This window comes from Papilio xuthus, unplaced genomic scaffold, assembly GCF_000836235.2.
Source record: "Papilio xuthus unplaced genomic scaffold, Pxut_1.1 DF827679.1, whole genome shotgun sequence".
Taxonomy (NCBI): Eukaryota; Metazoa; Arthropoda; class Insecta; order Lepidoptera; family Papilionidae; genus Papilio; species Papilio xuthus.
Genome location: NW_013530970.1, coordinates 930031 through 957624, shown reverse-complemented (window position 1 = coordinate 957624; position 27594 = coordinate 930031). Strand labels below are relative to the sequence as shown.

Sequence of the window (27594 nt, the reverse complement as noted above, 5' to 3'; positions counted from 1 at the left end):
CATCTTGGAGGATCACGATAGTTATGTGGAATTCTCTCCCCGAAAGGTAGCATACCCACTAAAGCACTCTGTTCCTCCTACTCATGGTGACTGCCTTAAGCAGTCCGTGTATGCCTTTAGTGTTTAAAACTAGTTTAACCTATTAGATAATTTTAACTTTAATATTCTATTTATAAGAATAATTATTAGCCTATGTGTTCTTCCAGACTATGTTCTATATGTATGCCAAATTTCATCAAGATCTGTTCAGCCGTTGTAGTCACCTTCAAACATCCATCCATACATACATTCGCAATTATACTATTAGTATGATTGTGTACGCATGTAACGTAAATTTCCTATTGTATCCATATTTTTGATACATTGGATATTTCTTTCAATGTATCCATACGTGGGTTATTATAAATAATTTCTAACATCATCATCATCAGCTCACTATACGTCCCCACTGAGGGGCTCGGAGCGTACCATAACTTAAAGGTGACTAGGCCATAGTCAACCACGCTGACCAAGTGCGGGTTGGTTGACTTCACACATATCACTGAATTTCTTCTCAGATATGTGCAGGTTGTATCAAGATGTTTTCCTTCACCGTAAGAACGTAGGATATATGTACGTATGTAAATCGGAAATTGAAAAGCACATTGGTATATAGCGGGATTCGAACCCAGGACCTGCAGATTGCAAGTCAAGTGCTTGACCCCTAAGCCACCGACGTTCTCGATTTCTAACATACTGAACTAGAATCTTGACCCATCAGGTCTCAAGAAAGTCTTGAATTATGATTGTTGTTATTATAAACAATGGAAAACTCCTTCGCCATTGTATTCAGATGGCATGAAAATTCCATTGTTTTTTTGAAAATTATGAACAAAACAATTTTCATAAAAGAGCCCAGTAATTATAGTGCCGTACCTAAATTACTTTCCAAAGCATAATCGTTCTCCTTTTGTTTTTCCCCCAGACGTTCTTAAATTAATTATTTAGTATGAAGAAATATGAAAATTATTTCTTTACTTATTTAATTAAATAAAGATGTAGGTCAACATAAATTGGTTTAATAAAACTGTGTTTTATTCTCGTGGCTTCACAATTATTGTTAAATAATAAGAAATATTTTGAAACATAATTTAAAACAAACGAGTTCTCTTTCTATCGTAATTTTACTAATATTATTATATAAATGCGAATGTTTGGATAGATGGATATTTGTTACGAGGTATCCCAGAACGGCTCAACGAATCTTGACGAAATTTGCCATAGAACATAGTCTGTAAGAACACATAGGCTATTTCTTAAGTTTTTTTTTATTTCGCGCGAACGAACTCGCTGGCAACAGCTAGTTTTAAAATATATTTAATTTTTCATTAAGAAATAATCTAGGAGATTGTAATTTAATATAATTAAATAGTAATTCATTGTATAAATAAGCAGACACATTCTCATTTACCGTGAGTTTCTGAGACTGAAATCTCCGTTTAAAACATATAGTTATGTATCTCTGTTTATTAAAGACAGGATGTCGCCCGCGACTCCGTCCGCGCGGTATAAAAAAAACTATTGGTCGCAGCGTAATGTTATATAACCTAAAGTCTTCCTCTATAAATGGACTATCCAATAAAAAAAGAATTTTTCAAATTCGGATCAGTAGTTTCTGAGAATAGCGAGATTAGATTATTATAGTATTAGTATAGATCAGTGGTTCCCAAACTTATTTTGTCTACTGCCCACTTTGAGAATAAATATTTTTTTAGCGCCCCCCATATTTTCACATATTTAAAAACCACTATAACTTCAAATTAAATTAATTAATTATTGTGACCTATATATTTATATTAACGGAGAATTCTAAACGTAACTTTTACTATAACCCGCAACTTGAGACCTGCAGCGCCCACAAGTGGGCGTTATCGCCCATTTTGGGAAAGACTGGTATAGATATTGACAAGGATGATGTGTTATACAGAGATCATGGTCTCGGAAACGAACGCTTAGTAATCATTCAACAGTTAACATCTATAATTTACTTAATAATAAGACATTAATATTTTAAATTAAGAAATACGAAGAACATTTTGCATTTAAAATGTCTCACAAGAAACTAAACATCTTTTCCCAGCAATCGAACGGAAACCGAGTTCCATCAGAGATTGGATTTAGAACCGCCGCCGCTCTTCTCCTACTGGAAGGAAATCAACTAGAAATAGTCCTCAGTAAACTCGACGGGAAAGGTAATTTATTGAATATTTTAACTCCTTACCGATTTCCTATTTCTAAGGTATAATTTCTTACTAGAAATTATTATTTCGAATTCTTGTAGTAAGAAAATATTCAATACTTTTATGCATAGACTTAAATAGTTTTTTTTATTTATTTATTTAACAATACAATTTTGAATACAAATAAACATATATTTAACGCTAAATAAACCTCATTGGTTTGGTACAAGCGTTAAGGTCTTTCGGACAAAAATATTTTGAGCTTGCACTTTATGTTTTTTCGTGAAAATATTTCGAAATGTTTCGAAGGCGTCGAAGCCTTACTAATAATATGATGCGAATGTTTAGATGGATGGATGTTTGTTAGATGATATCTCGAGAACAACTATATGAATCTCACTGAAAGACATATAGAACATAGTCTGGAAGAACACGTAGTCTACTAAGTTTTTTTAATAGTGCGAACGGAGTCGCGGACGCCAGCTATGTATCTTATATCTTTACAAAAAACACTTAAAACATTCACATTTTTTTTTGTATTAGGAACTTCAATATAAAATATTAAAGGGAAAAATGTGTTGCTTGTTAAAACGTACATAGTAGAATCTACGTAATCAGCAACATAATACGAGGTTAAGGCATAAAAGACTTTTGCCTTCACACATTTTGTTCATTTATAAGTCAAACACATTCATAAAGATTACGAAAGTCGAGAAGGATTAGTATGGCGTCGATAAAGCGTTCCCTTCAGCTTTAAGATCGCTTAGGACTTATCAGAAAAGAAAGGAAGGGGTACGTATATTTAACATTGTAAGAAATACTCCAAATCTTCTTGACTAATAGCTTCTCTTTTTTTTATATTTTTAATCCTTTTTCATAACAAGAACATAATAAAAGATTCTTTTTACAAATTTACTTTCCCTTTTAATTTATTATTTCGTGTAGTAGACGGGGCGAAGCGGGGATTTTTGGATTTAATCGAGCGTGGTAGTTAAACTTAAGGAAGGACAGTTACTTCCAATCGATTACTCCTCCATATCACGCTTTTAGGGTAGTCCAAATACTAAGTAAAAAAATCTAATTTTAAAACGGCTAAACACTCGCGTATATTCGTCCAGTGGCGGCACCGACTAGTTTCGAGCCCATCGGGGCCCTTCATGAAGGGCCCGAAACTAGTCGGTGCCGCCACCGGACGAATATACGTGAGTGTTTAGCCGTTTCTATATACATAAGTCTATTATAATGTCTCACGAATATTTGAATAATTTAATAAAAAAAAACTGGTATAAATACTAAAGTGCGCTAGATTGGGCGATACATTTGTGGTTATAGTACTCTATTGAATGCAAGATCCTCTCTTATGTTTAACTGCGACGCTCGAGTAAATCCAAAAATCCGCGCTTCGCCTACACCACTGTTGTGTTAATACTCTCCTAACAATAATAAAGTTGTGATAATTCTGACGTTTAAAAATGTAAAACATAATGGACCCGTCAAGGATTACATTCGCCGGCACTCTATTCCATTTTAATTACGGTTAAAAGAGCTTATAAAAATATAATCCGGTAAGCCTAAGTACCGTCGTTTATTAGCTGATAGTAGGCACTTCGTTTAATTCTTGTTTTGTTAAATTAAGCTTAGTTGTTTGTTCAATGTTTGTTACCTGTTAACTGTCGAACATTTGAATGGATCTGAATGAAATTATGTATGGAGATAGATTACAGTCTAGAATAAGGCTACAATTAACGATTGAGCTGTTTGAGCGACCGATATTTCGACACACTTGCATGCGCCATCACGGGTTGACAGATGTAGTGCTGTAGTAAAAAAAATTAAAGATAGCCGTCTTACGAACGTTATAATAGTAAAAACCAGGAAAGTTTAATGTTATGTATGGTATATAGGCTACAATGAGTTCTCTATAACCTTCAAAACTGTTCGGTTTACATGGAAATCCGTTTTATTTTCATATACTACTTGCAACTGATTGCTAATAGAGTAGAAATGGACTGTTTTTTCTTGCCTACGTGGACATCATCAACATCATCAGCTCACTAACGTCCCCACCGAGGGGCTCAGAGCCTACCATAAGTTAAGGGTGATTAGGCCATAGTCAACCACGCTGGCCAAGTGCGTGTTAGTTGACTTCACACATATCTTTGAATTTCTTAGATATGTGCTGGTTGCATCACGATGTTTTTCTTCACCGTAGGAACGCCGGATAAATGTACATATGTCAATCAGAAATAGAAAAACATATTGGTATATGGCGGGATTCGAACCCAGGACCTGCAGATTGCAAGTCAAGTGCTTGACCCCTGAGCCACCGACGCTCTTCAGCCACCTCAGAGACTTCCATACTCTAACATTTTTATATGTTTTATTTTATAACTTAACTCTTAAATTAAAAGTTGCGTAAAGTGTATGCTTGTATTTTAATATATATTTCTGTAGGACATTTTAAAGCAACATTCTAGCCTTAAATGTAAAGAATAATTACGAAATAACAGTGGATATAAAGAAGCAAGCAACAATGCAGCGTAAATAAAAACTCTGACTGTACAAGGTGTAAAACAAAACCTCTTTTAACGTATTAAATTTAAGAGAAGACTGCATTATATTAACGAGCGTTTAAAAAACGCACGTTAAAAAAGAATAAGATTTAAATTCTATAAATATTAGAGGAAATACTTGTCTATTTTAAATCTACTTATGATAGAATATAATCACTTTGTTTGAAGCAATTGTGTCGAAATCATTAATTTAGCGTTACGTAAAAAAAAATCTTCACAGTCAGAAATGTCAAAATGCAATCTCTATATGGAAGATATGCCAATGAATTCTATTTAAGTGTAGATCTGTTCAGCATGAGACTTATTATAGTACATGATTTGATTCAAGTTTTTTAGACTTACACTAAAACTTTTATTATAAGAGTAGGGGGCAAACGAACGGCTGAAACACCGAGGTGATCAACGAAACCCATGGACTTCTGCAACACCAGAGGAACTGCATATGCTTTGCCGGCCTATAAGGAAATGGTATGCTCGCTTCTTGAAGGTCCCTAAGTCGTATTGGTTTAGAAATACCTTATTACACTTGGTATGATTTAAAAAAACGCCGCGTTCTAACCGCCCGTTTGTTCGTCCGGTAGTGTTGTAAAGTTAATTGGGCCGTCCCGTGAAATAACCGCCGACATTTTCCTCTTCTGAAATCGCACCTGCTGTAATCCTCGCCCATTTTTAAGCTAACAACGCAAAATCTGCGAACCTTGACAAAAGTAAATTAACACAAACCCAAGCGAAAAATAAATTAAGGGCTCGCCTTGAACGAGATAGATTGTTTGAGATGAGAAATTGAACAAAATGTTTTGAGATAAATTGTTAAAATATTTTTTATAATCTGACTATTTTCCCCCCAATTTTTCAACCATACAATCTTACTAATATTATAAACTAGCTGTCGCCGTCCACGTGGGTATATAAAAACTTAATTAGTGTAGCCTATGTGTTCTTTCAGACTATGTTCTATATGTATGCCCAATTTAATTGAAATCCGTTCTAGAGATATCTTCAAACACCCATCCATCCACATCACATCCCTCTAAACATTCGCATTTATAATATTAAATAAAAAGCAGCTCTTCAAGGCATAAATTCGAAAAAAATAAATAATAAAATAGTATAATATGTCTATGTCCGTCTCCTGGCTCTAAGCTACCTCCTCACCAATTTTCAACCATATCAGTAAATCCGTTATTCAGTTATAAATAGTGTACCTAACACGACTTTCTTTTATATATATATAGTCTGGAAGAACACACAGGCTACTATTTTTTTTTTATTTATGCGAGGTCGGAGTCGCTGGCGATAGCTTGTAAATAATACAATAAACTTAATCAAACACATAATTTTGTAATCGACTGAACAAATAAAAAAAACCATACTAAAAAAACAATTTATTAATTATAAATGTATTTTATCACACACATGTTAATAATTATTAATATCTTAAAATTTAATTAAGTACCAAATTTTCATTATTTGTACCGTATTAAGATCGATAGCAAGAGCTAATATGGCTTGACCTTGACTAATAACCACTTCTCAAGTAGTTAAATTTATAAGATTTTTTTTGAACTAATTTATTAAAGTTACAGATGTATTGCGTACAAATTTTAGTTTGGCCTGGACTACGTAGTACGCTTTAACGTTATTCTAAATAGAGCCTAACTAAAATTAACTTAAAGCATATAATTAGAAAAAAAAGATTGTCAATTTGTTGTTAGGAATGATTTTAAAGCATAATTAAGTAATTTAAATATCCCCTTAATGCAGATATCTCTAATTAAATCTACACTAAAGATACTTAGACTTAATAAACGAGAGTTAAGATTCTTTATAGTTGACATAGCACCAATAAAATTACATTTTTATAAACACTTAGGAAGCTTGTGGTAATAATAAACGACGTGCGAAAGACGGTGTTATTTCTGGAGCAGTCGGAGCTGGCATATCTTGAGGTCGTAGGAGATGTTCACTAAGGAATTGCTTAGTGAGCACTTCTTTGTTCCCTTTTACTTGTAATAAGCCACTTTTACTGACTATTGCTAGGAGTAATACGCTGAACACGCTGAATGACACCAACTGGAATTAAAAAATAATAAACAATTTTCAGAGATTAGTAAGAATAATTTGGAGCGAACGATGCGCTTTCGTTACAAAGTCAAGTGTCAGAATGATAAGTGAGGGGACATAAACGTCGACATTTTAGTAAGGCTAGTGTTGCGCCCGTACACCGGCAGTGTCGGGTTTTCTTCCTAACACAATATACTTATTAGCATTGATTATATCCTTGTTAATATCTAGATTATCATACTTCGATAATTGTAATTAAATTCTATCGAGACGGGAGTTTTCGCACTTGTACAAAACATTACGTCTCAGCTAATTAAAAACATGAATAGCAGTGTTTTAAAAAAAAAAACAATGTTATCAAAATTCCCGCTTTTTTACTGTTTCGGTAATAGTAACTCATGAAGAGTCACTTATCTTTAATCTTTGTTATTTTTATTTCTCAAATATATTATCACACTTTAAGCAAAAATTAGAATCGCTTAAAAAATAAAAAGTTTAAGGTAAACCTTTTACCCTTTAGCCATACCTTTTAGGAAGTTATTTTTAATCTGTTTAGAATATTAGAAATAAAAAGTAAAGCCTTAGTTTGGTTTATGAAATAATCTGCCGAAATTTTATATGAATAAAGCGCATTGTGCGCGTAATTTTAGTAAAATGTACCAAATATAATTGTTACAGTTTAATAAATTGTATAGATAAACAAACAATAACAAATGGCTTAATTTCATAACAATAGTTTATATCAAATCATTTCCTAACTACGTAAAAAGTGTTACAAGTATCAATCAAGGAGAACATGTTATAATATTATTCGTATCACATCAACAGCACGTATTGTTCTTATCTACGTTTGTCAGAGCCAAAAATTATGTTCACAATCAAAAACACAAATAACTTCTAACCTACAATAAAATCAATATAATCTGATATAAAAGTTATTGATAATATAATCATACATACCGCTGATACGCCAAATGTAGCAATTACTTCAAATGATAGTAACATTTTTTACAACACAAGAATTATAACACAAAAAACGTAAATAATGACCACTCTTTCATCGAAACACGACTGTCGCGAATGTGTTGCTGTGTTGTCCCTTTCTGCGGACATAATCTATCTCGCTCGCACAGTTGAAACACTGATTCAGATTATAAACGTGACACTAAAGTACCACAACTTACTACGCAGGCAAAGATAACTGCAAAAGTATTTGTTAACCAACTGATTCCCCCACCATAGTTGTGTAGAATTCAATAATATTTATACCTAAACGTTTATTTTTATTATTAGATATTCGTTATAAAAATATTTCTGCAAATTCATCTGCAATTCGTCACTACATTTGTTAGACTGTTTAATTATATTATTTAAATTTCATGCGAAGAAATTAAGAAAATTATATTCAACCTGGTTCAACTTTCGGGTGTCAAAGTGTAATCGGAATACTTTAGCTGGAAACAGTGTCGGTTGACATCTGTCGGAGCGGCAACGTCGCAAAATGTCTGCATTACTGCATTTGATATGCGTCACCTGATAGGAATTGCGCAGCCGCACGTGCCAAGCGCCTTTAGATTTTTCATATGCAATATTTTAATTCCACATAATTGTTACATTAAAACAAAAAGGTTGAATTTCTTGAAGATATGAGAATTACTATGTTCTTAATTACATTTATCTATCGACTTTATTATTTATCGTCGTGAAGTTAAGTTTTTTAAAAATTGCAATAGAAAATTCTTTGTTGACTACTTAAAAGCAATAAGAATAATGATAACGTACATTTTAAAAACTTAAGTTGTATAAATTTATCTAAACTATATTAAAGCAATAATGATAAATACAATAAAACAATAGATCTATAGATACACATGATTAATGTAATCTAAAATACACAGATAACATCAAGATATTGTGTCGGCGCTTTTTGACGATCAATAGAGTTTGTATCTCAGTTTCAAGATGGATATTTGGCGATTGTTATTTTTTGTTCCTTTATTTTCTTATGCAGTTGCAAGAAGAAATGATTTATACGCAGGGTAAGTTGTATGTAATATACGCATTTTGTTGTTATAAAAATACAGTCGGACCTGGATAAGCAAGTAACCTTTATAAGCGAGAGTCATTGACCGGTCTCAAGGAGCTTCCATAAGGGAAAAATTTTGGTTGGAGAGAAACAACAAGCAAAAAATATCGCGGACCCTTAGACTCCCTTATCCAGCATCTTAATTAATTGTGGGATGTACAACTTAAACCTAAGGTTTCAAAATAATAGGTCCCATCTCTTCTTCTTGTTATTTTTTTTATATTACTTATCAAATCGTTGCGTATACACCAGCCGCCTCATACTATTGAAAAAAAAATTTACACTATTTTCCTCGACTAAAAGTTTTCTTTTTATTATTTTAAAATATCATCTTAAAGAACAATTATGCTTGTTTATGTGTACATGCAACTTTATTTACATTAAAGACTATAAGGTCTTTATTAAACCAGCTTACACAGGGTGAACTTAATTGCTTTTCGGCAGTCTGCACCTGTCGACCTGTAGCGTGAAGATAAATAATGGCAGGTGGTTAATTAAGGTAACCGAATATTAATTCGTGAACCTAGACAAACAAGTAAATCTCTCTAAACTATACCAATTTACAAATTAACCGATATAGACGAAGGAAACGCACGAACGGTATATTTAAGGAAAATAATAAAAGTTAAAAATTACGAGCATTTTAGCATCATAAAAAAGAAAGAAAAATATAAAACATTCTAAATTTAAAAATAAAATAATAATAAGTAAACAGTCTAAAGGTCCGTTTGTTTTGGCAAAACCGATGACAATATGATTCTCACATCTATCTTCTTATCTTTTCTTGCTTTCTTTCTTTCTTATCTTTTTTATCTTTGTCTTTAATATGTCAAAAAGTCTTCTGCGTACTCATATCTTTTGGGTGATTTACTAATACTAAATGTTGATACATGACCATGCTTTCTTCTTTCTTATTCTCGATCAATTTATCGCTCCTCAGTTTCTTTTTTCTCAGTTGACCATACTCGTGAGTTTTTGGATAATCGCTACATCACATGAAAGATACAATGAAGAGTAACACAAAGCTGTTTTGACGATATTATTTAAATCATTTGCAGATATACAGTCCACGGCGTGCATCTACAAGATCGATCTGATCTTTCCGTCCTTTATGACTTGGAGTTGAAACTTGGCTTGGACTTCTGGCAGCGTGGTGCTCCTGGGCAACGCGATGCACATATCATGGTATCACAAGAGAAGAGGAAAGAATTTTTGGATACACTGGACAGAAATGGAATAGAACATTACCTTCATTTTAGCAACGTTCAAAAGTAATTGATTTTCCTAATCCTCAATTTTCGAAGCCTCCTGTGAGGAAATTAATATATGTATATTATATCAATCTTAGGGGACCAGCGTGGTTGATTAAGTAAAACGTAATCATCCCTAATTTGAGCAGGATCGAACCCCTCTGTAGGTAAAGTATGACTAGAAACTTTTTTTAATTTTCAGTGTTCTCGACAAACATGACAAAGATGTGGAATTTTGGCGAAGCAGAAGAAATTCTAGAAGCTTCCCATTTGAAGATTATCTTCGATATACAGAGGTGGTTTTACTATATGATTTAATGCTACCAATTTGAAGTCATGATACTCAAATTAATATATATCTATATTACAGATAGACGCTTATCTAGATAGAATAGCAGCACAATATCCAGAAGTAGTCACCTTGGTTAACGCAGGTTTAAGTTATGAGGGGAGAAATGTTAAGTACCTTAAGGTAAGCTATAGTGATGAAGTTTGACCAATGATTATTAGTATTTTAGAAACTTAAAGCAATTTATAACATTACAGATTTCGACAACGAATTTCACAGACACAAGTAAACCCATATACTTCATGAACGCTATGATACATGCACGTGAATGGGTCACCACACCTGTAGCGATGTACTCTATCTATAGACTGGTCGAAGAAGTACGAAGTAATGAGCGTGATTTACTTGACAGCACAGATTGGATAATCATGCCGTTAGTCAATCCTGATGGCTATGAATACAGTCACACTGATGTAAGCAATTCTCAAGCAATAGTCGACTTTGATAATTTATGATCATCATTATCAGCTTACTATACGTCCCCACCAAGGGTCTTGAAGCCTACTATAAGTTAGGGGTGATTAGGCCATAATCAACCATGTTGGCCCATAGTGGATTGGTTGACTTCACACATATCTTTGACTTCCTTCTTAGATAGGCAGGTTGCATCACGATGTTTTTCTTTACCGTAAGAACATCGGATAAATATACATATGTAAATCGGAAATCGAAAAACACATTGGTATATGGCGGGATTCGAAGCTAGGACCTGCAGATTGCAAGTCAAGTGCTTAACTCCTGAGCCACCGACGCTTTTAATAATTTACAATGTAAGGTTATAGTATATAGTGATCTGTTTATTTTAAGGATCGCTTATGGCGTCGTACACGCTCCTACAATCCTGCAGTGAGTGAAACTTGCTACGGTGTTGATGGCAATCGCAATTTCAATGTATCATTTAACACCATCGGAGTATCGTCTGATCCTTGTTCCAATATTTACCCTGGAGTCAGTCCATTCTCTGAAGTAGAAATGGGCTACGTTCGTGACGTTCTTCATGAATACGTTGATCGTATGCAAGTGTACCTTGATATTCACAGTCAAGGGAATTACGTATTATTTGCGTATGGTGATGACACTCTACCACCAAATGCTGTAGAATTACACCATGTCGGTTCAGTTATGGGAGCAGCCATTGATGTTCAAAAATTGCCGGAAGCATTATATTATATTGTTGGTAACAGTGCTTTTCTAATGTACGGAACATCTGGCACAGCTCAAGATTATGGACAGGTAATCAATAATTTTATTTGTAACATACTAGCTGTCGCCGGCAACTCCGTCCACGCAAAATTAAACAAAAAGGAATAAGTAATCTATGTGTTCTTCCAGACTATGTTCTACATCTAGGCAAAATTTTAACGAGATCCGTTCAGCGGTTTTGGAGATACAGACATCCAAACATTCGCATTTATATTATTATATATTAGATATAGGCTCATTCTCGTAGACACGAGTCATGTAGTTTAAGAAAGTATTTTAATTAATCTGAGTTGGAATTTATCTTTATATCTTTACTTATCTATCTATTTTTTTCTAGCTTATTGGCGTTCCTTTCGCCTACACAATAGAACTACCGGGACACGGTTATGGGCACGTCGTTCCACCGCAATACATCGAACAGATGGTTGAAGAAACTTGGCAAGGAATCGTCGCCTCCGCTCGTGTGTCTGCAATATATTATCAAAATCGAAACTAATCAAACTTAATATTTATAATTAAAAATTAAAATATTGTTTTCTGTGTTTTTGTTTTTACTTATGTATATATATTACAAAAGGTAAAAGTTTGTAGGTTAAATAATTCGGCAAGGATTTTAGAGATTTGTCATGTCTGTTTTTACAGTGGTCTATGAATCCCTTAAACCAGCTCAGAAATTGCATTTTTAACACAATAAACGCGCATGGACATCAGCAATACCAGAGGAACCGCAGATGCGTTGGCGAAGAACGGTTGCTTCTTGCTGCAATTTGACATAGATGAAAAATACAGTCTGGAAGAACACATAGGCTATTAATTATGTATTCAAATTCCGTGCGGACGGTGTCGCGGGCGACAGCTATTTTTGTATAAAAGCCTGCTGATGTCAATTTGATTAAGACGGTGCCAAAATCGATAAGGTTAGGATTAGATAATAAAATTAAAATTAAATTACTCCGTCGTGTTATTTGACGAATGATGGATGTTCATAATATTATTTTCATAATTCTGTTTTCGCTTTTTGCTTCATCTGCAGCCAGCAAGAATGATGTGTATTTGGGGTAAGTTACCTTACTAATATAAATGCGAATATTTATATGGATGGATGTACGTTTAAATGTATCTGCAAACCGACTGAATGGATCTCGCTGAAATTTGGCTTAAATGTAGAACATGATCTAGAAGAACACATAAGCTACTTATTAAGTTTGTTTTTAATACCTCACGGACCACAGCTAGTATACTTTATTGTTATTAGCTAACTTGAGGTATATCTTTAGCTTCTTAGCTCCGTCACCTGTAAAACAGTGATGTTAGTTTTTAAATGTAAAGAAGTACAAGTAAATTATCAATGAAGATAATAATTAGGTTGCGATGTTATGTTTAATCTATTTAAAAACTGATTATAAAGATGTCTGGTACTGATATCTAGGATAATATGAGAAAAAATAGAATTAAATAAGGAAAATAACATAATAGATTATAAATGCGAATGGATGGGTAGAGGGATGGGTGGATGCCGCGGACGTGAGCGAAAGCGTGCCCGTGGTCCCATCCCGATGCGTTGGAGGAACAGAGGGGTTTAGTGGGTATGCCTCCGCTATGGAGGAGAATCCCACATAACTACCGCGTCCCCCCCGGGGCGCGGAGTATGCATAAAGCATTCCCCTCTGAAAAAAAAAAAAAGAGGGATGGGTGGATGAATGGATGTTTGAAGGCATGTCCAGAACGGTTGTAAGGATCTCGCTGAAATTTGACACAGATGTAGAACATAGTACAGAAGAACACATAGATTACTAAATCAGTTTTTTTATGACGGTCGGAGTCACGGGCGACAGCTAGTAATAAGTATATATTATAATGAGTGTCGGTAAAAAATTGTTTCTCATTTCTTATTTTCAGGGTTCCGTAACCCGAAAGGAAAAAAACGGAACCCTTATAGGGTCACTTTGTGGTGCGTCCGTCTGTCTGTCAAGATCCTTTTTATAATAGTATTTTCTTTATGATAACTAATGGATATTATCCAAAAAAAAAGAAACATATGTCTTAAGAAATTTTTACACGGTTTTTACAGATACACCGTTCACGGCGTTGAAATCAAAGATCGTGGTGATCAAGAAGTTCTACAACAGATGGTGATATCACTAGATGTTGATTTATGGCAATATGGCTTCCCTGGTGTACGTGATGCCATCGTAATGGTGTCATCGGAGAACAAAAAGGATTTCCTTAGACAATTAGACGAGAATAACATTTCTCATTATCTACATATAGAAGAAGTAACAAGGTAACAAGATGAATTGTCAGTCAGATGAGTTGTGCCTATTAATAGTCATCATCATCAGCTCACTATACGTCGCCAACGAGGAGCTCGGAGCCTACCCTAAGTTAAGGGTAATTAGGCCATAGTCAACCACGCTGGCAAAGTGTGGGTTGGTTGACTTCACACATATGTTTGAATTTCTTCTCAGATATGTGCAGGTTGCATCACGATGTTTTCCTTCATCGTAAGAACGTCGGATAAATGTTCATATGTAAATCGGAAATCGTAGAACACATTGGTATATGGCGGGATTCGAACCCAGAACCTGCAGATTGCAAGTCAAGTACTTTACCCCTGAGCTACCGACACTCTATTAATAGTATAGAGCCTTAAATTATTTTTAATCTGCTTTTAGCTTTTTAAATGAACAAGATATGGAAGTATCTCGTTGGAAAGCAAGCAGACGAAATGCTGTGCCATTTGAAGATTATCCACGTTACCACGAGGTATGCAGTTAAAACCAATTTTATATTTGGTTGATCAATTATATATATTATATCTTATCATGAAGTGTTAAAGTCTACAATTTAAAACACCAAATCAGATATATTTTAGATTGATGCCTATTTGGAACGAATTGCGTCACAATATCCAGATATTGTGACCATAGTTAATTCTGGACCTAGTTTCGAAGGACGCAGTATCAAATATTTAAAGGTAAGATTATAGAATATTGAAATGTAATTAACAATGGTAGAGCCCGCTTTAACATCTTCGCACGAGTTGGCTCGGCTCGCCCGGTGAAATACCACGACCACACAGAAGACAGGCTTGAAGTTAATTTAATCCTCTTTCCCTTCCCACCCTTTTTATTATAAGGGAAGGATGGGAAGTGGAAGTGGACTTTCCGGATGAGAGGATGCATGGAAAGGGAAGATATTTTCTTTCTGTGCATCCTCTCCTCCGTCGATTAATGGTAGGCAACGCATGTACAATTGCGTATGCATATGGGCAACGGTCACTTCGCTAGTTCAGCGATTTCAGGTGGCTGCTCGCCCGTTTGCCACATTAGGATATAAAAGAAAATCCAAAATCTCTTCATTATCGATGTAAACCAAGATTATTCCATGTTGCCTTCTAATTTATTTCCTCTTCCAGCTATTATAATTCGTCATATTTATTTCAGATCTCCACGACAAACTTTACAGATACCTCAAAGCCCATTTATTTCATGAACGCAATGCTGCACGCTCGTGAATGGGTCACCGCTCCTGTAGCACTGTATTCTATACACAGATTAGTTGAAAATATACGTTCCCAGGATCGGGATCTCTTAGACAATATTGATTGGATTATTATGCCATTGGTGAATGCTGATGGATATGAATACTCTCATATAGATGTAAGTATTAGGTCTTTTACCTTTAAATTATCTTGAAGTAGGGTTAATTTCTGCAGAACTTATACAGCAATTTGGATAACTAGTGATGTCCTTATCGAAGTATGGAGTAGACTTAATAATTATTAAAATTGTTCTTCCAGCGACGACTCTGGCGTCGAACGAGGTCATTCAACCCATCAGTCAACCTAACATGTTACGGAGTCGACGCTAACCGTAACTTCAACGTATCTCACAACACTATCGGTGTTTCTTCTGACCCATGCTCAGATGTATACCCAGGTCATGTACCATTCTCAGAAAGGGAAACTGGCTACGTCAGAGATATCCTTCACCAATATATTGATCGCATACAAATGTATTTAGATATCCATAGCCATGGTAACTACATACTTTATGGATACGGAGACACTTCACTGCCTCCTAATGTAATAGATTTGCATCATGTGGGAGCGATTATGGGAGCCGCGATAGATGTTATGAAGTTACCTCAAGCTGGATATTATTTGGTTGGAAACAGTGCTCTGGTACTGTACGGGTCATCTGGAAGTGCACAAGATTACGGACAAGTAAGTTTCACTAACGGTACAACAACTACAATATTGCCATCCCTCTCATTCTCTTTGGAGAAATAGAGATAGCAATAATGTTTTTGCGAATGTCAAAATATTTTATAATCAGTTTTGTTCCTGAAACTTCCAGAAATTATTTTAAATAAATTACTTATCTTTAATATTGTTTCAGCACGTTGGTGTCCCATTTTCCTACACTTTGGAGCTACCAGGCTATGGATACGCGTTCTCCGTACCTCCTCAATACATTGCGCAAATCAATGAAGAAACCTGGCTGGGAATAGCAGCATCTGCTAGAGTATCACTCCAGTATTACAGAGCGCGGTTGAATATTGTTAGTTGATGTACGATGATAGTGATTTGTAATAAATATTTGTACTAAAACATTTCTGTTTTTCTTATTTGAACATTTTTACTGTCGTATATCTTATAATACAAAAAACGAGAAAAAAACAATTATGTTACACAGAAGTAAACAGTAGCGTACAATTTTATTTATGATTAATAATTTCTAAGCTGATAAATTGACACTATCTCAAAGAACGAAGTTTTATAATCTATATCACTATTGATAACTACAGAGATGTAAAATATAGTTCACTTCAGTATTGTACTTGTAAGAATTGGAGCAAGATGGTGACCAAATTATCATTTATAGGTATAGTGCTACTCTTCAGTTTTACAACAGCTGGTAAAAATGACGTGTACAGGGGGTGAGTTTTATGGGTTTTTCCATCGCTTACTATCCATAACATGGATATCATGAGACATAAATGTTATGAAGTAGTATTGTAGTTTGATGATCAATTCAGTAGTTTATGAGTTTGTATCGATGACTTTTTTTTTTATTTTAAATAGTCTAATAGTTTAATAAATATACTTATATGAATATTAAAAACTAAGTGCATATCAAATAACTACAATTATTTCCTGTCCAGATAACATTGATACCACGATTACCTTATCGATTAACTTTAATATTAAATATATAACGAAAGTATGTTATATATTATTGAGAATATTATCATACATAACAAAAAAAAAACTAAACTCTATCCAGAGAGCATCATTCAAATTGAAGACTCACTCATACGTGATGGTGACGATGAAACGGATATAAAAACTCTCAAAACTAATTAACTTACGCAAATAATAAGTTTCTAAGACCAAAATCATTGTATAAAACATATTGTTATCTCTGTTTTGTCGAAGATAATGACAGGGACGACGATATTTTGATATCAAAAACCAACGGTGAATGAAATTCTTTTGATTCATTTAAGCATTTTAAATCTAATAAATAAATATTACACTTATTTCCAGTTTTACAGTTCATGGGATAAAACTTCGTGACCAAACAGATGTAAATATTCTTCGTGAACTTGTTTTAAATCTGGATTTGGACGTTTGGTCTCACGGTGCTGTGGGTTTACGTGATGCTGTCGTGATGGTTTCAAAGGAAAATGAAGCTAAGCTCCTTTATCATTTGGATTATAATGGAATAAATCATTACGTCCATTTAGCAGATGTTGTTAAGTATGTTATTACAGTTGAGTAGACTATCAAATTTCTCACCACATTTTCATATAGTTGGATTCCCCATGTCACAATTCTCCACTATGAGTCCTTGGTTTGACACAGAATGTATATGACATTTGATAAAGTAATGAGACTAGTCAGTTAACCCCTTGTCATAGTTCTTGAGAGTAATTTTCAATTAAAATTATAATTTTAGAGCTCTGGATGATCATGATGAAGCGATATCTAATTGGAAACGACGAAGAAGCGGTAAAATGGTTCCTTTTGAAGACTACCCTACTTATGAAGAGGTAAAACTTAATTTTATTTTATAATGAAACTATTTAAATCCTTTTTGAGGTTACTACAATGTATCATCATCAACCTGCTCTTATCCCTCAGGAGGTACTCCTCCATACAACTCTATCAGTCATATCTGAATCCAACCCTTTTTACGCATATCCACTTTCACACAATCCATCCATACTTTCTTTGGTTTTCCTCCACCTTTGTAGCCATTGTTTTTATGATACTAAAATTTACAAGAAAGTGAAATAGTTTTAAATATTATACTTATGAGTTATCAATATTATTCGATCTTGTAATCTGAATACTGACGGAAATTAAGTGTACGTATGTTATAGGTAAACGATTATATGGAAAGACTTGCAACTCAATATCCAAACATTGCGACTCTTGTGAACGCAGGACCAAGTTTTGAAGGACGCGATGTTAAATATTTAAAGGTTTGTTAATAATTTCTATGAAATAATTCACTACAATAATTTCCAGTTAATGTCTGATCTGCAAATCAGATCAATTGATTAAGACAAGCATCAAGTGGACGGAATATCGCATGTCCCCGATAAATGATGCAAAGGTTTTTGTTACTCTTCTCCTTCCCACCCTTTTCTTATAAGGAACGGATAGAAAGAGTATATGTTTTAGTGGAAGAGATTCCCTGATTCATGCGCTCTTTCCTCTATTCATTAAAAACGAAATTATTACAAATCCTTTTGTGTGATCGATTCAAAAAACTGCCTACGTTGCTCGTAAAATTACCAACTGGGTCTTGGTTCGAGGAGTAACATCGTATAGAAGACAGTCTTGAAGTTGTTTTTCTAATCTTTTTCAGATATCCACCACAAATTTTACGGATTCCAGTAAACCTATTTACTTCATGGACGCAACGATGCATTCCCGCGAATGGGTCACAACTCCAGTCACTCTGTACGCCATGCACAGACTGCTTGAGGACCTGAGGAACGATGAACGTGATTTACTGGAAACTGTTGACTGGATTATAATGCCGATAGTCAATCCTGATGGTTACGTGTTCAGTCATACTGATGTAAATATTGTTTTACTACAAAAAATACTGGCCGATTATGTTGCCTTTTATACATTAGATGAAGATAATTCCGTTCTTTCTTATTTTTTCTTTTGCTCATTTAAAGGCGCCTGTTGATGTAAGGAGACAGTTAATTCTATCTATATTACTATTTCGAATCTACACCACCACTACAAAATATCGAAAATCAAATAGGCACAAAATTTTACACCTTATAGCCAGTCCATAAATAGGTCATTGATTGATTGTCATTGTTTTTTTTTCAGCAACGTCTATGGCGACGAACACGGTCATACAGACCAGAAATCAGTACGACTTGCTACGGAGTGGACGCTAATCGAAACTTCAACATATCCTTCAACACTATCGGTGTTTCTTCTAACTCTTGCTCTGATATATACCCTGGTCCGGAACCATTCTCAGAAATAGAAGCGGTATACATCCGTAATATAGTCTATGAATATTTGGATCGTATACAGATATATTTAAATATCCATAGTTATGGTAATTTTATTCTCTTTGGGTATGATGATTTAACATTACCTCCCAATGCGGTGGAACTGCATTATGTTGGAGCAGTGATGGGTGCAGCCATAGATACTATCAAGTTGCCAATAGCTCCGCACTATTTGGTAGGAAACAGTGCGCACCTTTTGTATCCAGTGTCTGGAAGTGCACAAGATTATGTGCAGGTCAGTATTTTTAATTCTTCTTTGATTACAATTAACTATGTTGCAACAGTTTCAATCTCGTAATTTTAGGAAATATTTTGTACCCAAAGGTAAAAAAAAACATTGTAATGGACTCTATATAATCCTGTTTTGTGATAATTTAATATTTTGTTAAAAAAACTCTGTATAAAACGTTTTGGTCATCCCTGTTATTCATCTTTGACAAAACTGAGATGACAATATGTTTTAAACGGGAATTTTGGTGTCAATAACTCACGGTTAATAGATGTTTAATTGATTGGCGGCAAATTTATAGAGTCACTAGCTGTCGCCCGCGACTCCGTCAACGCGGGATTAAAAATAGATGTTGGCCGATTCTCAGACCTACTCAATATGCTCACAAAATTTCAAGAGAATCAGTCAAGCCGTTTCGGAGGAGTATGGGAACGATAATTGTGACACGAGAATTTTATATATAAGAAGGGAAAGTTACAATAGTTCGCATAGAGCTTAAAATTCCGGGCTTGAATCCGAAGTTAGCATCTTCCATATTGAATTTATCCGCAGAATCATTTAAAGTATTATTTTTCTCCAGAAACTTGCATAATACTTTTTTTTTTTGTTTTCAGTACGTGGGAGTTCCATACGCTTACACTTTGGAACTCCCAGAGTTCTTAAGATACGACTTCAGAGTACCACCTGAATACATAGAGCAGATCAATGCAGAGACTTGGAAGGGAATCGCAGCTTCAGCTCGTGCCAGTGCCTTGTTTTATACACGAAGATATACTCGTAATTCTGTTCAGTAACTTTGTGTAGTTCTTTCAAATATCTTGGCGGCTCAAGGTCATGTGCGCGCTGCGTATTGCCCTCCCCCCGCATCCCGATATCCACCGCTACACCTAAAATTATGTTCTGTGCATCGATTCAGAATTTAAAGCCGCTAAGATATATGAAAAGTACCATAATAGTGTTGCAGTAAGATATCGTAATGTTAATTAATCCGTGGAGTTCTTACTTTTAATTTTATATCAGTTTTAGCACTATGTTTTTTTTTTTTAATTTTGTAAGAAATATACTTTTACTTTTAGTAATTACTTTATTAACTTGACCTGTTTTAAACTTATATAAAAACGGCTAAACACTCGCAACGGGCCGCCCCAGACCAGTCCCACTCACCCTCAAGAAGGGCCCCCGATAGGCTCGAAACTACTCGGTGCCGCCGCCGGACGAATATACGTGAGTGTTTAGCCGTTTTTATTTTATATAAGTTTATTATAATGTCTTACGAAAATTTTAATAATTTAATTAATATGTTTTTTTTATATTTATATCTTTTTTTTTAGTTCAGTTTAGTCTTTAATTTATAATTGCTTAAATGTCGCATAACATTTTTAAGTTACTATATACATTTGTAACTTTACAGTAAACACGTAAATATTGTACAAAACATTGAATTCAATATATATAGAAATATTGGCAGAAATTTCGTTCCTAATCGGCAGCCAACAACATCGAAAATTACTTTACAAAGAAGTTGAAGAATTACAAGTGAAAGAAATTTCTCGACGTTTTTTTGCAAAACTTTGATCGCGAAAAAATTTCCTTTTTAATATTTTATAGCAAAAGTTTTGGTATAAAAAGTAATAATCTTTTATAAAAATAACGATCACAGATTGTTTAAATATAACTTAATGCAACTCTTTATAAAAATACTAGCTCCCGCCCGCAACACTGCACGAAATTAAAAAAATACTAATTAGTAGCCTAGTTCCTCCACGCTATGTTTTTTTTTTATGTCATAAGGTGGCAAACGAGCGACCGGTCACCTGAAATCGCTAAAGTAGAGAAGTGACCGTTGCCCATAGACATACGCAATTGCTTATGCGTTGCCTACCTTTCGGAGGAGAGGATGCACAGAAAGAAAATATTTTCCCTTCCCGTGCATCACCCTTCCTTATAAGAAAAAGGGTGAGAAGGGAAAGAGGACTAATTTTTTTTATCTACATCTGTGCCAAATTTTAGCAAGATCAATGGAGGACTTCTGGAGATACCTTCTAACAAACATCTATCCATCCAAACATTCCCATTTATTAAAAAAAAAAGTACAACACGAGGAAAGTACACGGCATTTTGCTGTTCATATATTTAATTATCAGATAGACCATATTATATGTACGTCAAAAAATAGAGCAAGCCTACATTCAAAATTGGAATATGAATCACAGATGCTAATCCAGTGGACGTGCCGCGCGGCCATTTTGAAGTGGAGCCGATTTCGATTGAAACGTGATTTAAATTAACTGTATTTCGTCATACGAAATTTGCAGTTGCATTATGTCTTATTTCATCATTTAATTTATAATAATATAATTTAAAATTTATAAGTTCGGAAAAATTTAATTTAATAATAATTTAAATTTTTCCGAATTAAAAAAACTTCTAAAATGCTTTTTAATAAAATTTATATAGATAATAATCGCCCTGCCCAATTTTTTAGAAGAGTCGGCATTATTACTTATTTGCTTTAAATTTTTATCAGGCGTTTAATTTAATTAAATTATATCTTAAGAGGTAAAATTATGTAAATAAAAACTTTATTAATTTATCCCGCACAATCTGTTCTACAAAAATAACTTTCAAAGATCTGTTCTATTAACACGGGTAAAGGTAAAAGTTGCTCATAACATAATACCCAAAGGTTGGTAATTTAGGAAAATACGGCAATCGACTCCGTCCGAAATACCGTTTATGTGGCGTAGGTAACGCGTCGGTAACGCGTTGGCAAATTGGATTATACCTGCGTTAGTTGAACGTTTACGGTACTCATGGCTCGTTTGTTGCAAGCTGATAATTTACCCGGCACTTTGTACAACGTGTTGCGTTATATCTTAATTTTGCGCAAAAACTACGATGTAAAGAAATCGAAATATTACGAAGATAATTATGTTCTGTGTGGGAAAATTATTTGAAATGGTATATAATTATTTTTGCATTATTAAAGAGGAATTGGATTTTGTTAGAAGGACATAGACAGAATGACCACTTGATTAGTGAAGTAACAAAGAATAGTATGCAGTAAATGTATGGAGCTATATATTTTTTTTATAACAGAAGGGGGCAAACGAGCAGCGGGAACACCGAGGTGTTCAACGACGCGCATGGACATCAGCAATACCTGAGGAACCTTTTAGGTGGTGATAAGCTCGCTTCTTAAAGGACCCTAAGTCGTAGAGGTTTGGAAATATATTCATAGTAGTACCAAAAATGGAGTTTATTTTATCTTCTTCAATGAGTTACGAGTTACAAAAAATATTTATATTTCTCCAAACATCCAATTAAGTCCAATAAAGGTTTTTTTTCTGAATTCATAGAAATGTAATAGTGACTTTCGGTAATAACTTATCTCCTACAATGAAGATAGAAATATGTCAAGTCGCGGCAAGATGAATCGATTTGGAGCCAGATAAAGTTTTAATGAGTTTCAGCAAAACATTTTTCCAACTCGTAAACAAACTCGCGACCAAAGCAAAGGGAAACGTCTTCGATTACTTTTGATGGATTCCTTGACCTACGATTTTACTATGTCTAAGAAAGTTCTTTTATTTTTTTTAACAAGCAACAGGAACACCGAGGTGTTCAACGATGCCCATGGATATCAGCAATACCAGAGGATCCGCAGATGCGTTGTTATTTTTTTAGATCCTAGCTGTCCGGGGCTCCGTCCGAGGATATTAAAAAAGGGTCTTAACAGACAGACGGACGGAAAACAAAGTGATTCTATAAGGGTTCCGTTTTTTTCCTTACGATGTACGTAACCCTAAAAACAACTTAATCTGTAGCCTATGTGTTCTTCCAGACTATGTTCTACATTTGCGTCAAAATTCATCGATATATCGACATATACAGCCGTTCTCGAGATTTTTCAAACAAACATCCATCCATCCAAACATTCGCATCTATAATATTAGTATTATAAGAATGTCAAATGATGGTATGCTTTAGTACAGTGAAAGATGATAATTAATTACATTAATTTGGATATTAATCTTTGTTAGTTATAAAATTGTGGGTAGGAAATATACGTCCGCAGCTACAACAGGAAAAATTGTCAATCCAGTGAACACAAATCACAACTGCCAATTATTGCAGAACTGTCTAAAAGCGAGTTTATGATCGACTGCTCTACACAAGCTCGAATAAATCAAACTATACTCTAATATGCAGTTTTATTTCTATCGACATGCAAATAAATCCTATAAATCTTACCTTAATAACAATAAATGGAGATAAAAGTCTCGCTAAATAGGTATATATTTTAATATACTTTGGTATAATAAGTAAACTCATTCTTAGAACAAAGCTAAAAACCTACGTTTAAAAAGGTTATGTTAATCATACTGGCAGATGATATTGTCGGAAAGCCATAAACATGCTTTATAAGCAAATTACTTATGCCCGTTACTCGATTCGCACGGAATTAAAAAACATAATAAATAGCCTATGTTTTCTTCCAGACTATGTTATCTCTTCTATAAATTTCATAGATATCCATTGAGCCCTTCTAGAGATACCTTCTTATAAACAACTATCCATTCATCAATCTAAACATTCGCATTTATTAAATTATTCAAACTTTCGTGAGACATTATACTAAACGGATATATAAACACGGACGCGGCCCGTCGCTCACCTTCAACAACAACACCACCGACGCTTTGGTATCAACATCGTCGACGACGCCGGCGCAACCCGCGCCCCCCGCCCCCTCAAGACGCGCCCTAAGAGCGCAGGCGCGCATTGAGCGACGGGCCGCGTCCGCGAAATAATACCAGTACCACTCATCCAAATGAAGGGCCCCCGATGGGCTCGAAACTAGTCGGTGCCGCCACCGGACGTATATACGTGAGTGTTTAGCCGTGTTTATATATCAGATTCGCATTTATAATATTAGTAAGTAATGTTAGGAAGAAAATCAGAAAATGTGACAGTGTATTGACCCAACCTAGCCTTACTAAAATGTCGATGTTTGTGTCCCCTCACTATTCATTCTGTCACTGGACTTTGTAACGAAAGCACGTCATTCGCACCAAAGGATTATAATACTGTCTAAAAGTAAGTAGTAAAAAAAAGACTGTGTTTTATTACGGTTTATTTGGCTACTCCTACAACTTTCTATTATAAAGAAAAGAATGAAAGTATAGGTCTGTAAAATTATTGTATTTGCTTGCATGAATCAACACAAATAATGTAAATATTTCGACCGCTTGTATACAATTTGGGTATTTGTTATTATAATTCTACCGATGAAAATATCAAAATATAAAAACCCCTACAGGAATCAAAATAGAGTCGATGTTATTTTTCATGTCGAATTCACACGATGTCCGACCATTTTGTTTTTCATTCATCTATTTGATTTATGCCGTTCTCGTTTATTTAGTGATATTCGTAAACGATATTTGAACAGTTTGTGGAATACAGTTTTCAACAATAACCATGTAAACTGACATGTTATTTTATTGTTTAAAAATATACTAAAAAAAAACCGTTGGTTTCTGAGACCTAGTATAACACAACTCAGGCCTGTAACCTAAAGGTGTAGACAGAAACCACGGAACTTGATTTGACGTGGCCAAATAAACCTCCGCAACTCACTTTCGGGAGACGGAACGTGACTGTCTCGCCGCCTTTTACTCCCGGGAATTCACAGATATCTTTGAAATTTCTTTTCCAATATGTGTAGGTTTCACGATGTTTTACTAAATCTTTTCAATTTGTATAGAATAAATCGCCATCCCTATCATTATCTTTGGCAAAAAGAAATTTAAAAATGGGATTTTGGTCTCAGAATCTCATGGTAGAGACTGTAAAAAGAAAGAGATTAATAAAACATACAATAAAATCGCATTATGCGTTATGTTTTTTCTAATGCTTACTTTCCAAGCATAACTTTTTTTAAATACAATTATGTATAAATATTATGTACAATTATATATATTATAATGTTGGTTGTCCATTTATTAAAAATCTTCTTAAACAACGCATAACTTTGGTCAAGTTAATATTCATTTGAGAATCCATCGTTTACATTTCATCAGTTTTATTCAGTTAGAAATATATTTTCCTAAAAGGTCAAGCACATTTCCGGACCTAAGTTGCGGCAGCACCAGTGAAAACGGTACATAAATTGCTCATAGCAATCACTAGTTGTCAGACGCGCTAGTGGAAACGGGGTCTAATCTGCGACAGCTCGGTTTACTGCGAGCTCGATAGCTAGATATTAATCAATCAGTGGCTGGCATAGCGCCAGAAACACTCGATTCAGAAATATTCCGAGTACTGGTTAAAAGATGCCGCTCGCTTTAATTGCCAATTAAATTTTAAAAATTGTGTTTTAACTTATATTTCTATGATATTCAGATCATCTTCTATTACATTTTTAGTATCATGATGTGTGACAACTCATAGGATTACTACTTAGGTCAGTCGTTCTCTTTGATAAGGCTCTGACCCAGCGAACAAAAACAATCAGAACCCAACTCTTGGCTGTCTTAAAAGGCTGTCAGCCTATTGGGTTATCTGACTTTAGGGTTCACCCAATACTCGCTCTCATCATCTTACTAATATAATAAATGCGAAAGTTTATATGAATAGATGGATGTATGAATGGATGGGTCTTTGTTAGAAGGTATCTACAGAACGCCTCAATGTATCTTGATAAAATTAGGCGTAGTAGAACATAGTCTGGACGAACATGTAGTTTATTTCTTAAGTTTGTTTTAATTTAGCGCGGACAGCGTCGCGGGCAGCTCCTATTTAAACTCCTATTCTAGTTCAAAAACGTAACGCTCTAGTTGACTTCTAACCAAGTACTTATCTTTGTTCCGTATAATTTTTTCTTCAACATTTTCATTTATTTCAATTTAATTAATGATATTTCTATACATAGAATCATTACGATGTTTTAATCTCAGCGAATCTGTAATGCGTACAAATGAGGTTCGTTAGTTCAACAAAGGAGACTTAACGGTCACTTAGCAAAGGTTGTCTACAAAATCCCGATCTTCTAATCACAACGATCATTTAAACAAGTATCACGTATCACATTCCCTAGAGAATGTTGCTATGATATTTATGTTAAAACGAAATAACGTCATTTAAACATCCATTTGTCTATTAGTTTCTTAATTGTTTTACTAATATTATAAATGCAAATCTTTGGATGGATGGGTGATTATTAGAAGGTATCTCTTGAACGCCTCAACGAATCTTGATATAATTTGGCATGTAGGACATAGTCTGGAAGAACACATAGGCTACTTATTATTTATTTAATTGGTCGCGGACGGAGTCTCGGGCGAAAGTTTGGTATAGCATCGCCATTGGTTGTTCGATATTTAAAAAAATCATATTAAGACCTCTTCATAGCTTGCATAAAAGATATTGCTATCATATTCACATTAAAATTCATAATAAAATAATACTAAATATAATAAATATATGTACCCTTACGCTAAAGTATTTATTATAAAGGTGCTGAGAATAGCTAGTTGTCAAAACAATTGGCAAACATTGTTGGCACAAATACGCCAATATTGGCAACACGCAATTTACCGGTCGATCGGCGTCGGTGTCTACATCACTTGTACACTGAGACCACACAATTACGGTTCACTTCAACGGTAAATTGAGCTTTTAACACCAACCTTTCATACCTTTACGCTTTACCAATTTGGATTGGGTTTTAAGTCATTAAAATACGGCATAATCACGACATCGTTTTGACTGTTATAAATTTAATGAGTACACATATTATCTCCACTTTTATCTAAATTGCGGTACGATTTTTAACATTACAATTGCTTATAGACATCTCTAGTTGCTGATGCGTTGCCTAACTATAATTGTTGGAGGAGGGGACACACAGAAAGACGATATTTTCCCTTCCTATGCATCTCCTACTTCGCCAAACTTAACATATCAACCGTTTCCTTATAAGAATAATTAGTCCTCTAGCACACACGCTCATCAGACGACACGCGGAATTGTTTCCACTTCACGCCTGTCTTAGTGGTC

At 34.5% G+C, this 27594-nt stretch overlaps 3 protein-coding genes and 1 long non-coding RNA gene across 4 annotated transcripts; 3 read left to right on the top strand and 1 right to left on the bottom strand.

Annotated features, from left to right (window-relative positions):
• Positions 1-3325: 3325 nt before the first annotated feature.
• On the bottom strand, positions 3326-24344 carry LOC106117920 (uncharacterized). The gene is made up of 3 exons (XR_001227901.1): positions 24209-24344; positions 24102-24103; positions 3326-3349 (listed from the first exon to the last, which is right to left on the bottom strand). It is a non-coding gene; the product is annotated as an uncharacterized LOC106117920 (long non-coding RNA).
• On the top strand, positions 8813-12240 carry LOC106117919 (carboxypeptidase B-like). Its single transcript, XM_013312435.1, has 7 exons — positions 8813-8895; positions 10001-10213; positions 10395-10488; positions 10563-10664; positions 10739-10954; positions 11349-11774; positions 12082-12240. Exons 1-7 carry the CDS (start codon positions 8819-8821, stop codon positions 12238-12240), a joined length of 1287 nt encoding a protein of 428 aa, XP_013167889.1. The 5' UTR covers positions 8813-8818.
• On the top strand, positions 12689-16361 carry LOC106117918 (carboxypeptidase B-like). Its single transcript, XM_013312434.1, has 7 exons — positions 12689-12802; positions 13816-14028; positions 14420-14510; positions 14620-14721; positions 15191-15406; positions 15547-15972; positions 16148-16361. The coding sequence occupies exons 1-7, from the start codon at positions 12717-12719 to the stop codon at positions 16316-16318; spliced, it is 1305 nt and encodes a 434-aa protein (XP_013167888.1). The 5' UTR covers positions 12689-12716; the 3' UTR covers positions 16319-16361.
• Positions 16577-20577, top strand: LOC106117917 (carboxypeptidase B-like). Its single transcript, XM_013312432.1, has 7 exons — positions 16577-16688; positions 17299-17511; positions 17711-17804; positions 18138-18239; positions 18629-18844; positions 19111-19536; positions 20145-20577. The coding sequence occupies exons 1-7, from the start codon at positions 16609-16611 to the stop codon at positions 20322-20324; spliced, it is 1311 nt and encodes a 436-aa protein (XP_013167886.1). The 5' UTR covers positions 16577-16608; the 3' UTR covers positions 20325-20577.
• Positions 24345-27594: the final 3250 nt, after the last annotated feature.

Bases quoted from the DNA above. Each gene is read 5' to 3' on its own strand.
- LOC106117919 (XM_013312435.1), top strand. From the start codon at position 8,819: ATGGATATTTGGCGATTGTTATTTTTTGTTCCTTTATTTTCTTATGCA. The intron at 10,214-10,394 runs GTAATTGATTTT...TTTAATTTTCAG, and splicing joins CATTTTAGCAACGTTCAAAA to TGTTCTCGACAAACATGACA. The intron at 10,955-11,348 runs GTAAGCAATTCT...GTTTATTTTAAG, and splicing joins ATGAATACAGTCACACTGAT to GATCGCTTATGGCGTCGTAC.
- LOC106117918 (XM_013312434.1), top strand. From the start codon at position 12,717: ATGATGGATGTTCATAATATTATTTTCATAATTCTGTTTTCGCTTTTT. The intron at 14,029-14,419 runs GTAACAAGATGA...ATCTGCTTTTAG, and splicing joins CATATAGAAGAAGTAACAAG to CTTTTTAAATGAACAAGATA. The intron at 15,973-16,147 runs GTAAGTTTCACT...ATATTGTTTCAG, and splicing joins GTGCACAAGATTACGGACAA to CACGTTGGTGTCCCATTTTC.
- LOC106117917 (XM_013312432.1), top strand. From the start codon at position 16,609: ATGGTGACCAAATTATCATTTATAGGTATAGTGCTACTCTTCAGTTTT. The intron at 17,805-18,137 runs GTAAAACTTAAT...CGTATGTTATAG, and splicing joins ACTACCCTACTTATGAAGAG to GTAAACGATTATATGGAAAG. The intron at 18,240-18,628 runs GTTTGTTAATAA...AATCTTTTTCAG, and splicing joins GCGATGTTAAATATTTAAAG to ATATCCACCACAAATTTTAC.